The 15,547-nt window shown below is 38.1% G+C and overlaps 5 protein-coding genes across 5 annotated transcripts; 1 reads left to right on the top strand and 4 right to left on the bottom strand.

Annotated features, from left to right (window-relative positions):
- Positions 1 to 493: 493 nt before the first annotated feature.
- Positions 494 to 1,691, bottom strand: L201_007693 (uncharacterized protein; the record flags this gene model as incomplete). The annotated part of the gene is made up of 3 exons (XM_066223399.1): positions 494 to 838; positions 958 to 1,222; positions 1,366 to 1,691. 3 exons carry the CDS (start codon positions 1,689 to 1,691, stop codon positions 494 to 496), a joined length of 936 nt encoding a protein of 311 aa, XP_066079496.1.
- Positions 1,692 to 2,242: 551 nt separating this feature from the next.
- Positions 2,243 to 4,849, bottom strand: L201_007692 (uncharacterized protein; the record flags this gene model as incomplete). Its single annotated transcript, XM_066223398.1, has 3 exons — positions 2,243 to 2,951; positions 3,018 to 3,419; positions 3,576 to 4,849. The coding sequence occupies 3 exons, from the start codon at positions 4,847 to 4,849 to the stop codon at positions 2,243 to 2,245; spliced, it is 2,385 nt and encodes a 794-aa protein (XP_066079495.1).
- Positions 4,850 to 5,894: 1,045 nt separating this feature from the next.
- Positions 5,895 to 8,848, bottom strand: L201_007691 (uncharacterized protein; the record flags this gene model as incomplete). Its single annotated transcript, XM_066223397.1, has 9 exons — positions 5,895 to 5,937; positions 6,002 to 6,059; positions 6,129 to 6,405; positions 6,516 to 6,787; positions 6,870 to 6,948; positions 7,016 to 7,187; positions 7,263 to 7,325; positions 7,384 to 7,804; positions 7,927 to 8,848. 9 exons carry the CDS (start codon positions 8,846 to 8,848, stop codon positions 5,895 to 5,897), a joined length of 2,307 nt encoding a protein of 768 aa, XP_066079494.1.
- A 1,789-nt stretch (positions 8,849 to 10,637) lies between these two features.
- L201_007690 (mitochondrial distribution and morphology protein 34) lies at positions 10,638 to 13,343 on the bottom strand (the record flags this gene model as incomplete). The annotated part of the gene is made up of 3 exons (XM_066223396.1): positions 10,638 to 13,070; positions 13,134 to 13,196; positions 13,254 to 13,343. The coding sequence occupies 3 exons, from the start codon at positions 13,341 to 13,343 to the stop codon at positions 10,638 to 10,640; spliced, it is 2,586 nt and encodes an 861-aa protein (XP_066079493.1).
- Positions 13,344 to 13,905: 562 nt separating this feature from the next.
- On the top strand, positions 13,906 to 15,319 carry L201_007689 (uncharacterized protein; the record flags this gene model as incomplete). Its single annotated transcript, XM_066223395.1, has 6 exons — positions 13,906 to 14,028; positions 14,170 to 14,423; positions 14,524 to 14,631; positions 14,702 to 14,837; positions 14,907 to 15,084; positions 15,186 to 15,319. 6 exons carry the CDS (start codon positions 13,906 to 13,908, stop codon positions 15,317 to 15,319), a joined length of 933 nt encoding a protein of 310 aa, XP_066079492.1.
- Between the last annotated feature and the right edge of the window lie 228 nt (positions 15,320 to 15,547).

Genomic DNA, 15,547 nt, shown 5'->3' with positions numbered 1-15,547 from the left:
CTCTCATATCCCATAGCGGATTGTTTTGCGTTTGAGCAGTGACATACCAGTCTACACTGTAAATACGGGATGTGATAAGGAGATTCAAACTATAAAAGGTACCGCCAAGAATGTGTACGATGTAGCAACAATAATAGAGTAATGCATAAGAGCATGGGAAGCAGAATCATATGTGCTACTGAATGGATAGATCATACTATGGAAATGAACGGCAAATGAACAAGACTATCGAGCACAATTATATGCGAAGAGATAGACAAGAGTTGACCTTTTCGGCATTACGACGAATTGCATTATAGAGAGTATGTAAATTGTGTACTATTCAAATGAGAAAGATGGCCCGTCAATTGACCAACTCATGCCAGATCATTCTAGGTGGAGAAAGCCAAATATCTTTGATCAATCCCTCTGAAATTTCCTATGTTCTGATGACTAATTGAATATCTCAGAAACTCCTCCGATTTAAAGCACCTTTGATGATCTACAAGCAAATTTACTGATCACCTTTACCATAAACTTGTAAACACCTTTTCTCAAAAGCTTCAACCATTTTATCTGCAACTTTAGGTAAAACAGCTTGACTTGCGATTCTATGTAAAGGATTTGCGAAATTAAAATTTAAATCTATTGTTAATAAAGTTGGACCTAAATTTGGATCTATAGGTTCATTTGAAATTGAATTTGTATTTGTTTTTCTAACTTTATTTGTTGATGGATTGGATGATGATAGTGGAGGAATGATTGATGAAGTTGGATGTGGTGAATATGTTGATGCAGGTGAAAACGACCATCTAGTAATTAATGATTTGAATAATGGTGTTTTATTAGATGCTGTAGCCTAATAGTGAAGATACGAGAAAAAAAAAACCCCCCGTTAGTGTGCAGTCATAAAAAGAAAAGAAGATCAAAATGACTATGTTCGACTTTTTGTAGATAAAGACGTGAATAATAACTCACTGTGACACTTTCAAAAGGTATACCAATAACTTTACTTATATACCTTTCTTCTAAACCACCAAAACCAACTGATAATTCAGCTAAAACTTCAAATGGTTCTATACCTGGTGACCAATCTTTCCACTGTCTTGACTGAGTTGAAGAACTGCCAGAATTGTTGGTGTTTGAGGGTTTCGATAAAACAGTTGATGAATTACAAAATGGTATAAAAGATGAATATGAAGGTACATCAGAAACTAATGAATATAATTGTGATTGTGAATACCTATGAAAATTACAAAGATTCAGCAATATTCCTTCAATTCGTTTAACATTCTACTGATGCTTTTAATTCAAGATATGATGAATGTCCAATGGAAATGGGAATGAACAACATAGTATAGATATAATTGGATATACATCACTCACGGTAATATCTTTCTAGCATGAAACCTTTGTTCTTCACCATCAGTTTCAATCCCACTTATAACACCTGCATCAGAAGTTTGTTCTTGACTACCACTACTGCTACTACCTGGAACCAAACCTGCTAATTTCGTTATATCAGGTAATGAAAAGAAAGTTCTCCTTTGCTGTTGTTGTTCTACACCATATCTACTTGATGTATTATTACTGCAAGCTAATACAGGTTTGACTATTGAATTTTGTATTATCGATCGATTTTGACATTGTTTACTGGTTGATCGAATCAATGATTTTGATATTGTTCGAGCTGTACTGCTTGATGATGCCATTTCGTATGAATCTCTTTCGTAACAACCAATAAAGCAGATGCAATAAAGACTATCAAGATGAAGTAGGCAGTGTTACAGAAAAGGTGATAGAGGAAAAACAAGTTGAACAAGATAGTACAAAACACAAATGGGAAAGTCGTAATTTGCCTCTTCATTTTCCGCCTTCTGAATAACTTTGGTCATGACCGGTGAATTCCGCGAGTGTTACCTTAGATTCCCTTTAGCTTTTATATTCTTCGATCACACGACTGGACTCGTAATCGTAATTCAGTACTGGCAAGTACTGGCATGAATCAACGATACGTCAAAATCATCATATCAAATGCATAGAATAGTCTTATCATATATACATAAATGCCGGTTGCGTCAACATCCAGGGCTTCGTAGGCAAATCCGTTGATATTGTGTAAAATGCCGATCTTTCCGTCTATCCGCAGAATTGCCCATCGTGTTACTTACTTGCAGTAAAGCCTTTCTCGTCAAATGTTGTATTACTATAGCTTTATACCATACAAGGTTGCACCATTTTTATCTCACAAAGTTTCACCAAGCTATCTTCCACCTCTCCTTGCCTTCTTCCCTCTCCTGCCCCCTCCCCCTCCTCCTCGGCCGTGTCCGCCTCTACCACCTTTACCTAATCTACCAAGCCCGCCTCCAGGAGGTCCATGCTCATGATGAGGAGGACCACGAGGTGGCTCAGGTGGAGGTGAACGAGGACGAGGATGACCGTAACCTCTTCCACCATGATCGCGAGGATCATCAGTATATCTCGCTTTTACTGGAGAACGAGTTCGTTCTCTTCTTGTCATATTATCACCGCCTGACCCGGCAGGCGGAAGATGTGATGGTGGTAGTGGCGTACAAGGTTGTTGTTGATGATGCTGTACCGCCCTTGCAACGTATTCCCTTTCTCTAGGATGAGGTGATCTAGGCCTGCCTGTATTGTACCTTCTCGCGTAATCTTCGTAAGGATCATACCTCCCTTCATGATACACTGGTCCAGATCCATGTTGAGGCGGTGGAGGTGGTGGGGCTGGATGAGAAGTTAAACTTGCAGGTACAAGTTTTTCTAATTTGGATATCTGAGCTTTTAAAGCTTCCAAAGTTTCCACTACGTTATCAGTGTCAATTCCCGCAGTCGGAAAAGATGACACCGGCGGCGCAAGTGGATGAGGTGGATGAGGCGGTCGATCATATCTGTCATCAGTATGTCTCTGATATTCCGGAGGAGGTAGACCGGGATAAGCATTCCTTGTGTACCTGCGAAAGGGATTTTACATTTAGCTTAGAGTGCCAAGCTGAATGAACGAAATAAAACAGACTTACGGATCACCTCTAGGATCATGAGGGTATCTCGGATCCCGCTCGTACTCTCTCCCGTGATGAAGTGGAGGTGGTAGAGGAGGAGGCGGTGTTCGACGACGAACTGGGGAAGCAACTCGCCTATAAGGGTCAGGAGCATTGTCTTTTCGTGTGCCAGGAGCAGGCCTTTGATGATCATAAACATGTTGACCGAATTCATCAGGTCTTCTCGGTGGACCTGGCGGTGGGAAAGCAGGAGTAGCAGGAGTTCTAGGATCAGGGTAACGTTGAGGAGGACTAGCAGCTCTGGGGTAATCTCTTGACCGAGGAGGTGTGATTTGCCTTTGATGGGATGCAGAACTCCGACGCGGAGGAGATCTCGATCTAAGTCTATTTTGGGGTGTTGCTCCCATTCCAGCAATTCGACTGGGATAGTCAAATCAGTCAATGATAAAGCGACCGCGGAATATATACCACAGACCACGAGCCGTAAAGAACAGCCGTAAAAAGAGTACTTCCTCCATGAGAACGGTAAGACAAGAAAAGGGTTGATACGAGAAGAATAGGTTACGAAAAACTCACTCAGCTAATATTCTACCTTCTGTTCTGGTATGATTTGATGTAAATGGCTGTCTAGGCTCAGCGATACGTGCAGGAGGACTCCTTGATCTCCGACGATAATGTTTGTCTTGTTCAGAACTCCTTGGCTGATTCTGGAATCGCACAGGAACAAAATTAGTTTCAGTAGGACGGTAGTCACTTCCGGCTTGAGGTTTTACATCGGTTGAATGAGATAACGAGGAAGATGATGAAGTCGTCGATATATCTCTTCTAGTAAACCTAGGATCATTCGAATGAGGTGGTTGATTTTGATGCTGATGTTGATTAGATCTTAAAGATGCTGAGGAAGTATTGGGACTACTTTGTAAAGGTATAGGCGGAGGAGCCGATCTTGCTGATTTAGCTCTGTTATCCCAAGGTGGATTAGCAGGTAATACAGGAGTTTGAACCCTTGATTTGTCTACTACGACAGTAGTTGTTTGATCAATTTTTCGTCTTTTGCTCTCATCCTGATTATCATGATCACCTTTACCTGATGAAATTTGAGATCGAATATCCATCATTTCCCTCTTAACTCCTATAGCAGGTGATTGATCTCTACTGTTTGATCCTGACTTTGTACCTTGGTTTGAGTAAGATGAACGAGATTTCAACTTTTCTCTCAACTCCTGTTCTCTTTTAATCTTATCTTTTTCGCTATCATCCTTTATCTGGTCCTTTGTCGTATTCATGGTAGAAGGAGACGACTTTGTAGAATCTTTTGTACCTGTCAAAGGTGTATGATCCATAGTACTCGTACCGTAAACTGATTTGTTCTTTTGTTGTTGTTGCAAAAGAAACATTTCGGCCATTTTAGCTAATGCCGAAGAGTTCACTTCCGTTGGTTCGATATCATTGTTCTGATCTGTGCTTTTGGTGTTTTTATCATGTTTTTTAGCTAATAATTCAGCTTTGAATTGCCTTAATTTAGCTAAAGAATCCAAAGACTGTTTCGTACTCTTGTTGCTGCTGGTGGAAGCAGTGGTCGAATTTGTTCCTAGACCAGAAACTCCATTTTCAGTATTGACAATTCTAGCTTGGTCAGAATCGTTGATTGATTGTTGTTGAGTTGACAAAGATTGATCGGGACTAATATGTGTAACAGTTGGATGCGAAGTCAAAGAAGGTGTAGGTAGTTGAACATTATCCACTGGTATTCCAATTGGTGCTCTAGGTATATGTTCTATACCGTGTGCAGGCTTGTTTGGTAGGTCGTAATGTCCAATACCTTCTTGTATCATTTCATTCTGATCCATCCTGTTGATCTTGATTAAATCCGGCAAATCCAGACTGACGTTCACTCCTGATTTTCAAGCTGTTTCCTGTTCTAGCAAGCGATAAAGATGAGATTGATATTTATTGCTTTGATACGTCAAGGCAGCGCACTTCCTTACAAGTCCAAGTATTGTGAACCAGATGATTCAAGGTGAGGTTCTGATGATTATTTAAATCAGTGATACTTGAAGACAACTCGCCAAAATCGTTCCCTCTTTTATATCAAAATCATCTGTTCTCTGAAATAATCCGCTCTTTTATCCTTAGGCATGAAGTGGTCCTATTTTTCTCCAAAATCGTCATCCAACAAAGGTGACAAGTGATTAATAATTCAATCTAATCCAATCCAATTTACTCCTTTGATACCCTCCTTTCGACAGAACCTGGAGTCGATGTTGTTGATGATCTTTATAAACTTATCCTTGCTTGTGTAGCAAGAGACCAGGATAAGCACCAAGAGAGACAAGTGTAGTTTGCGATGCAGCAGGTTTATCTAAAGATGAAATAGATCAAAGGTAATTTATCGTTGATCAGCTAATGATGATATGCTACTGCTAATGTCAAAGCTGAAACGTGAAACGAATCAACGGAATCAATTTTACAATTCACATCATTTTGTGGTTATCTTATCACCGAAACCTTTTCCCGCTTTTACGTGACATTTTAATCGTACTACTCGTAATTTACGACGTTAGGTGAAGACAATACATTATACGATTTAAGTTCTTTGAACATGCACTCGATAGTGAGAAAAGCTTGTTCAAGTAAATTATAGATCTTCAATAGGCATTCAACATCTTCCGTAAGTGGATTATGCATTGATCAAGTTTCACTCGATTTATAGCTACAATAATAACAGTCATCGTTTAGGGATACAAGGTTTAGATGTTGGTATGTTGATTATGATTTAGAAGTGATTATGATAGGTATATGAAATGGTATATAAGTAATGCAGGTATATATAATTGGGATAGGGTTTAGTTTTAGTTCACGAATGTCCTTGTTTATGTTCATATTCGATACAGTCTATTCTTCTAAGCCTCGATAACCTTCTTCCGAACACCATGGTCTGTAAAATGATTAATCACGAATTAGCTAATAGTCACAAGAATGAATTCGGACTTTACACTTACGGTCTGTAGGCATCTCCACTCCAATATGATCTACATCTCATTGAGAATCCATATGGGACTATAGTTACAAATTTAATAAATATTAGTATCATCCCTTGAACTCGACAATCTTAAATGTAACACTTACACTCATAACCTCTTGAGCCTTGTCTATAATGATCAGCCATTTCCAGCAAATGAGTGATTTTATTCGTTGTTGTCATATGTTGTCTTGCCCAAATGAATCCATCTAGTGCCATTTGTTGTAATAAATCATCCCTTTCCAAATAGTAATTCAACATTTCGTTGATTTTTTCAATTGACCAGGTTGATTTTAATGGTATGATAAATTTAGATAAGGATTCTTCGTGTTCTGTAGGTAAGTCTGAAGCGACCACACAACCTGATAAGAAGGCTTGGGCGTACTGAACAGATAGGACAAATAGATCAGCTGGAACGTTCAAAGTAGGATGATACCTAGGGCATATCTTGAAGGCGAGAAAAGTAGTACAGCAACGGGAATTGTACAACTAACCTTCCTGATCATTTTTCTCTCTAAACTGGCATCAAAAACACAGATTTTACTTTGTCTCATTCCATTGGCGAAATCTTCTCTTAATTTCTGATGGGTTTCATAATACTCATGATTCAATTCGTATGTTTCTAGAGGTGTTTGTCTAGCTTCAGATGAGACTGAGACTGTGTATCCTGGATGTGGATGCCTGGTTATTATCGATTGTTCTAATGTCTCAGGATCCTTTTCTATAGATCTTATCGCATCTGTGACTGTTGTTCTTATTGGGTAAACTATATTCAACGATTCACATAAAGATTAGCTGAGCACGAAGATTAATGATTATTCAGTCCTCAGACGATATCATTGACTTACAGCTGCCATCATATCCAAAGACCTTAGCTTTCGCAGTTCTTTCCGACCATGGTATGGGGTAAAAATCCCATTCGTTCCCCTGTGATGATATTAGGAACATTAGCAAAGCTGGGCTCCATAGAACATCAGGTACAGCAATGACTTACAGTGTCAGGACTATGACCAAATAAACCCATTCGCCAATCTGGATATTTCGCTTTCACTTTATCATGTTCAAACAGCTCTAATAGCTCGAACGCGTATTTTGAGACTGTTATATTGTTGGCGTGAGGATACCATTCGTACGAACAGCGTAATTCATGACAGTCTCCTAGCTGTCTACAGAAACACCAAAATCAATCAGCTTGTGAATCCGTTATGAATCTGATATGCTCCTCTTGTCCCACTACTTACTGTATGAGCACGGTATCACAGTCTAATGCATCTACATGCGGATCATTTTCGTTAAATATGTTCCTAAGATTGGTTCAGTCAAGTGAGTACTACCGTTTATGATACGTAACAACAGACTTACGAAATAGTGAAAACGACATCGAATTTAGTTTGTTCATTACACTCATCCGGATATTCATTACTCCAAGGTGGTTTGGCCCATTCCGCCTCAATAGAACCCTCATCCAATACAGGTGATTCAGATTGAGGTGATCTAGTAACTTCAAATCTTCTTGAAATCCATTCCCGTTTCTTTTGAATTGTCAATTTGTTTTCCATTTCCAATGTTTTCTGAATTTGATTCTGATCAAATTCTTCTTTCGATTGTTCTAATCGTGCTATGCGATTTTGACGATTGCGTACATTATGTGATAATGGTATTGATCTGTTATAACCTTCCCAACCTGGACCCCAGACATCGACGATCAGATGTGGATGCCTTAGAGCGGCATCGACTATTTCGTATGTATGCGTATTCATCCGTTCTAAATAATCATTGTAATCTATGAAAACCGAACATGAAGATCAGTCGGTGAAAGCGCAATCGATTCATGGTGGTAGATTCAAATCTTCCAAAAAATATGAAGAAGATTGCCGAGGAGTAAACTTAGGAATTTCTACTTACCAGTCAAGAACATGAACCTTCTTTTCGCTTGTCCGGGACGCAAAGGATTTGGCGTATGATCAAAAGGTGATTTTCCTATTTCTTCTGAATCTGGATTCCCCCACCATTTGGGCCACGCATTATTAATCTCTATCTGCAATGCTTCTTCTTGTTCAGGTCCCCATATTCCTTGTTCTTCCTCTTCTACACTATTCAACAATTCTAAAGCACTTCTTTTCCTCACATTGTTTATAACAGTTGATTTACCTTCTATCTGATCTTTCAATTCTAGTCTCCTCTTAAATTCATATTCTTTTCTAAAATTCTTCAAATTGGTTTCCTTATTCAGTAAAGTCGAATATTTAATATCCCATTCATTTAACGTTATTGCTTTTGACCATAATTCCTTCCGTAATCTATGTGATCTCACCTCAGAAACTAAAAGTAATCCGACTACCAATATACTGAATACCATTATCAATTGAGATGATTTACGTCTTGCTAAATGTATGAATGGTAATGATGATCTTCTTCTAGGTTTTAATGTATTCAATATCCTTTTCTTCGTATCTCCCGGTATACTAATTATTGATGTTCTCCTACTACTGCTATTACTCCGATTAAGTACACCATCCCCAAAATAGCTCGAGGATGATTTATTGTCTGAATTATAAGTAGGTAGTATCGGATATGTATGGTCATGTTCATCTAAAGATGATTGGGATGTTATAGAAAATTTGTCTGAATCTGTAGATGAATTTGATGATCTTCTCGACGATGAACGTCTTGATGATGAAGATGACAGTTGCTTCTCGATTTGATGTGTGGATACCTGATAAGAATGTTGGAAATTAGAAGATGAAGGTTGTGCATTGTTACTGAATGAATGGTTCACAAAGGAGTCGTCCAGCGTTTTTGGTGAAGTCTGCTTTGGTATTGACATATTGATAGGTTGGTTTGACAAACAGAATCGGAGGGGTAGAGCGATGTAAGCATATGATCCTCCTTGAATAAGCTATAACGTATTGTCTTTAATTGATATTGTCGATATACTAGTTATGGTTTGAAGAATGTTGATATATGAATATAAATGTAGTAGTAATTCTAAACAAGGTATATTTGATTGATGGTCTGTGCGTTCTTGGTATCCTTTGGAGCTAAAGTCTACTGTCTTGGCGTGAAGAGTAGGTCTTCCTCTTGATAAATTCCGAATTCTATTAGCCGTTCTTCTCTAATGATAAGGCCTTACAGTATTAAACCAGGTGTATTGATTCTAAAGCGAATCCTTTGTTGCGTATCAAATGAATGCAAATGAATGGAACTGAATTGATTATCGTAATGTTGAAGTCCGGTATTGATGATCCCAAACACTTTCAATTAAGCTGTTAATGTTACGATTATAATGATAAAGTATCAAGGAATGAAGAGATTGCACATATACTTTTCTCATGACCATGACCGAAGCTGTATCTTTACTTTGCTTAGGCTCGAGTTGATACTGCTGTTTCGGACAAACGGCTCTGAGAAATTCTTTTTTTGTTGTTTCCAAAAAGAAAGTCTGAGCTAATGAAAATTAAGCTTCTGCTTACCCCTTTTTCGAAAATCGCCGAACAAAATGCCAAGACCTTGAGCTTGACCTTGACCTTAGCTTTTCCTTAACCCCCCCTTGAATTGCGTAAAGAAAGCCTTTGGGATATTATGCCTAAGCGATACAAATACACTTTTCATATAGGTTTCAAGGGTAGACTTCGTTTCATGAAAGAAAGCTATTTTGGATTATAGTCGTGTGCCGTCTGTCGTGCGCATAATATTTAGGTCAGCCAAAGTTGAAGATGCGTATGAAGAGGAAGACGTCCGTCCATATATATACATAGTATAGTGAACACTCAATCGACATTCCTTGATCTTATCCGATAAGAAACAAGATTGTATGGTAGTACGTACTCAGGCAGAGAGCTGCGTAATGTACGTAGTAGTGCGTAGTGAAAGTCCTCTTTCTTTGTTTTTTTTTAAAAAAATTTCCTTTGGTTCTCGGTAAGGCAGGCAAAGCTAAGCCGGTTAAGAGGTGAGATGAATTCGGAATAGAGAGTGACGAGTGAGGCTTTTTCCTCCCTTACGCAGAACGACAGGGAAAGCATGAAGCGCCTATTATACCTCAACCGCGGAATATTCCAAAAAGAAAAACCAAATAAAAGAAAAACATGCATACGCAGTTTCGTAGTATATAACGGCATGATCGTGTGAGTCTTTCAGTTTGACCTTACTCTGTACGAACTGTTCATCATGCAAAGGAGAGACGAGAGAAGGCCTTGAAGTTGGAGGAGAAGCAGAAGATCTTCATGAACTACAAGATCGCATTTTGCATAGCATTTTATAGTTGTAACCGACTGCTCGGATGAAACAATAATCACCTGATGTTAATAATTCACGCCAAGTTCATACCTATTTCGTCAGACTGCGATTCAGAGTGACAAGCATCCTTCTCAACAAGACTGTGATCACTTTTATATCAACGAGAATGTAAATCAAATCAATGATACAAAGAATTATAGTCATATGGCTTGCTACCACACGTCCTGGCTGATAGACACGTAAACTGGAAAAAAAGCCTTGGTGAAACTATACATGTAAATACGAGTACAACAAAATTATATGATACGAATTGATGGCAATGTCCTAGATACGATATCCGTTTGATGATGAGTGTAGACTTGTAGACAAGATTTGAGACTTTACGATTGAGGGAAACCATAAGACGTTCTTGAATAAGGTGATCTAGACATATTTGGTCTTTTAACTATATTATTTGGAGTATTTAATGAATTGAAATTCGCTAAACCAACTTTTCGATCTTGGTAATTTATAGACATGTTTGGTCTGTTTGCATTATTTCGTTTTGACTGAGATTGTGAATATTGAGAATTAACGAAATAATCAACTTCATTTAAATCATTTGAACCTGATCTAGAACTTGATTGTATACCAGATTCAAATGAATTTTCTCTTGTTCCTCTTTGTCTACTTTCTTCCTCTTCTTTATTTGGTTGAGTAGGTTTTTTAGTAGTATTTAATCTATGTATCCTTTTACGTCTTGCTTTGATCATACCATCATTCATGAAATCTCCTGTCATTGCGCCACCTCCTCTTACATTAGATATCATATTTGAGTTAATACTAGTATTCGAATGTAATAAAGCTGAAATACCACTGAGACTCGTTGTTGTAGATAAATTATTCGATGATCTACCTAAATATGGGAATGATCTGACTGCGATGTGTTCGTGACCTCTTGCATAAGGTGATAAAGTATGGGCAGAATGTGATAAACTTGCCAATTGACTGACTGAATTGTTCAATGGCAATGTTATATTACCGTTTGGTCCGATATTTCTTGTGGGCGGATATGAGGTTCCTGGACTAGTTCCTGATATAGATGGATTTCTAGGTTTCTGTAATAATGCTTTTGAGGAAGAGGACTGATTTATAGGGAAAGATTTAGAAGAAGATTTTGATGGAGGTATGGTTGACATTGAAGTTGGATTGGTTGATCTGGAAGATTGACCTCCACCGCCATTCGTATCGTAAGATGAACCCGAAGTCCTAGCTATGGAAGATGATCCACCATTATTCGACTGCCTTCTAGATAGTGACAATGATGACCTATGTGTTGGTCGATTATATGATATCTGTCCTGGTATAGCAGTATATGATTCTGACCTAGGTATAGGAGACTGTATACTATTGGCATTTGAAGAAAGAAAGACATCGGAACGGGATGTGACCATTCTACGTAGACTTGATGGACCAGCTTGAGACATTGTAGGAGAAAACATTCCTATCCCTAATCCAGGTGTTGTGGAAGGTGTGAAAGGACGCATCATTCTAAGACTTCCAACAGTCGATGAGGCTCCACCTACGGAACTTGCTCTAGCAGTCACACTTCCACCTGTAGCTGTTCCAGATGGACTAGGCATAGCACCTCCAGCTTCTGATGGAGCTCTAATTAAAGATTGTGAATGATATACTCTAGGTCTAGTTATGAGTCCTCCACCAACAGCGGGGAAAGTCTCCCATTCAACTTGTTCTCGATCTTCTTCATCATATCGTGATCTCGAACCTACGGTCGAAACTAAAGATTGTCTTCTTGCTTTTCTAGCTGGAGTGGGTATCGAGCGTAAAACGTCATTCATCTCAACCATATCGAACGATCTGACTTCGTCATCTTCGTCATCATCGAATTCGTCACTTAAATAATCTTCATTGGTTTCAAGGCCATCTTGATGCTGTATAGGCATTGACATCAAAGATCCCAGACCTCTATTACCACCTTCTCTCGATTTTTCCCATAATCTACCAAAAGCCTCATAACCACTATGTGTAGGTACACCTTCAGGTCTTAATCCATATGTTGGATCATAATCTTCTATATCAGGGAAGATAGTATAACTCGTTGGTGATTCTGATATGGAATTACTATTACTTGGTCTTCTATTCCTTATCTGTTTTAACGATTGACTTTTTCTTGGTGTCGTGAATTTATCCTGGGTATTATTAGGTATATTATGTGGTGGGAAAATTTGAGGTTCAGCAAAAGGATTCGAATCATCCATATCATCATTTTCTTGATCTTCTCTTTCTGCATCTTCTTGAATGGTTTCATTTACGTTTATGTCTTTATAGGGAGTTTCAACTTTACCATTTGTTGAAGAATTATGAAACCATCTTTGTGATAATCTATGTATAATGCCAGGTAAATCTTCTCTAAACATTTCTCTTAATTGACCTTCAATTTCTTGTTGTAAATAACCTCTTATAACTTCAACAGAATCAAATGTTGAAGAAACATCAACATTTTGTAATGGATCGTTTTTAAAGACTAAAGTAATACCTTTTGATTGTGAAACAACTAAAATTAATATAGCTCTTAAATGTAATTTCGATAATCTTAATGTCATAGGAACTAATAAAGGTTGACTTGCTAATAAAGGTGTACTTAGAGGTAATGTTGTCAAACTTGAATTCAAATTAGGATTATGTGATAATGGATTTGCTTGTACTCTACATCTTACTTCTAACCATGCATCTCCAGAATATCCTAATCTTAATATACCACGAAATCTATCTAATGACAAATCTCCTATTTCAAGTAATGTCAACGTGGGTGGCTATGATAGATACCATAAGCTGTTTATCCCTTCATAAATGAGCATGTCAGAAGTCCAGCTTACCTCTTTACCCATACTCAATTCAACAACCTCTATTCTACCTTGGATGACAGGTGGTTTATTACCCTACCAACGGAACTCGGTTTAGCATATCCAATATCAGGATGAACCTCACAAACGTACCTTGTTAAGGGCTGCTTCCAGCATAGCTTTCGCATCTTCATGAAAAGCAGGCGAGAACGCTGTTGACCAAGATGGGAAGACGAAAGACATTTTTCTTGAACACCGCCTGAAGAATTGCACAACGCAGATAGAAGAACTCCTTTACTATGTTGACTTGAATCTTCCAAGAAACCTAGTGATAAGTCGTAAGGCTATATTCGCATCATGTTTGCTGTTCCAGGAAAGTCTATAGCTGAATGATGTTACTGTTGATTGACAATAATTACCTGATTATCAAGGTCAGAATGATCAAGCGCTGGTGTATCAAGCATAAAGATCGAGGATGATCTGTTTTGACATTAAATTCGTATTTTTCGAAAACATATGTTGTTGTACTAGTACCCGCGTCAAGTACTAGTAACAGCGAAATTTCCTGGGAAATTGAAACCACGCGAGTTGTTGATCAGCTGAAAATCCGGTCTCCGAGAATTCTGGGAAAATTAAGTACGCGAAATGAAATGGACGTGCGTTATTCTTGATGTTCATGGGTACATACATGCTCAAATTACTTCATTTCGGTCTTTACATTCCTTCTTTATATTTTTACCTCTTCTTCTTCCTCCTTCTCTCAGAGTCGATCATTCTCTATCATATAACAGGATAATTGTAAAACATGGTCGCTATTACAGTTTCTATTCCTGGTAAACCTACAGTCAACCTTGATTTTGCCAATAAACATCCTAATGATGTAACTATCAAAGATATCAAAATTGCTATTCAAGCAAAGTTTCCCAAGGTGAGTGTATTTGATAATGTCTGGATCAGAGAAGTGAACTTTCCACTCAGCGACACCCGGGGTCTTGAGAATACCTGTGAGACCCAGTAAAATGAGAATTTCTGCAAAATTGACGAGATATCTTGTTCTTCATGTATTCAGCTTTTACCAAATAGACAACGAATAACTTTACCTTCAACTTCAGGAAAACCAATTCCATTAACAGATGAATCAAAATCATTATCATCATATAATGTTGGTGAAGGGGCTAAATTGAGACTTAAAGATTTAGGTCAACAAGTTGGTTATAGAGTTTTATATTTGTGGGAATATGTAGGACCAATTTTCCTCAATCCTTTACTTTTAAAAGCTTCAACTCTTCTTTGGGGTGAATATACACCTTCTGCGCTTCAACTGTAAGTCATGATCAAATCATCACACTTTGTCCAACGGGAATACTCTTTGTTCGTCGATAACGCAGAAGCTAATTAAGATATTGGACTTTATCATCTATAGCGCGGTACGAAATCTTATCGTTATTCATTTCGTGAAGAGATTCCTCGAATCAGCTTTCGTACATAGATTCTCTAGAGCGACTGTACCTTTATCATATGTCTTCAGAAAGTGAGTCAGCTATTGAATCATGATTCTCTTTCGTTCGGAGCTAGCTGACATAGACAATCATCACCTCTAGCTGTTTATACTATTGGGGTATCTGCGGTTTCCTCATCGGACTTACGTTATATAGACCAGCATATTCAGCTTCAGCGTTGAAAGGTACTCTTCTAGATAATTCAACTTGGATCACATTCTGGACTGTGTTCGAATTAGTAAGTCAGCTTTCTATAAATTGGCGATTGTCATACAATGAAGCTGATCTCAAGATTGATCTTTTATAGGGCGCCGAACTCCTCAACTTAAACACTCATCTTCATTTACGATCATTAAGACAACCTGTTGGACAACCAAGAAAATTCCCAACTGGCTTAGGTTTCGGTACTGCAGTGTGTGCCAATTACTGGTTTGAACTATTAGGTATTGTAGCTTTAATCATCATGACACTTGGTGATATAGGTAGTAAGTCGCTTGTCTCTTCTAAATCCCCTGTCAATCTATCATCTGCTGTGCAATTATCTCGACAGCGGATGACAAAGCTGATAAGACATCGCTATCTATAGCAATTGTATACCTCTTAATTGGTGGTTCATTCATGAAAATTTGGGCAGATCAGAAATACGCTAGATACAAGAAAGAATTTGATCCCAAAGTGTTCCCAGGTAAAAGATATAAGCTCTTCCCACCATTCTATTAAAAGATCGGATTTTCAGTAGAATTTCACAACGGACAAGCAAATATGGAAAAGATGAGTAGAAAAAGCTATGGGGTTGGTGAGAATACCAGAATATAAAGATGATATCCCGCATATTGGAAAAGAGATACATCCCCGATTATAGTAAATACATTATAAAACTATGCGAAATCATATCAATCATGTCATCTTTGTGAGCTTGTATCTCAGTCAGCAAAGTGTGTCTTGGAT

This window comes from Kwoniella dendrophila, chromosome 11, assembly GCF_036810415.1.
Source record: "Kwoniella dendrophila CBS 6074 chromosome 11, complete sequence".
Lineage (NCBI taxonomy): Eukaryota > Fungi > Basidiomycota > Tremellomycetes > Tremellales > Cryptococcaceae > Kwoniella > Kwoniella dendrophila.
This window is presented reverse-complemented; position numbering and strand designations above follow the sequence as displayed.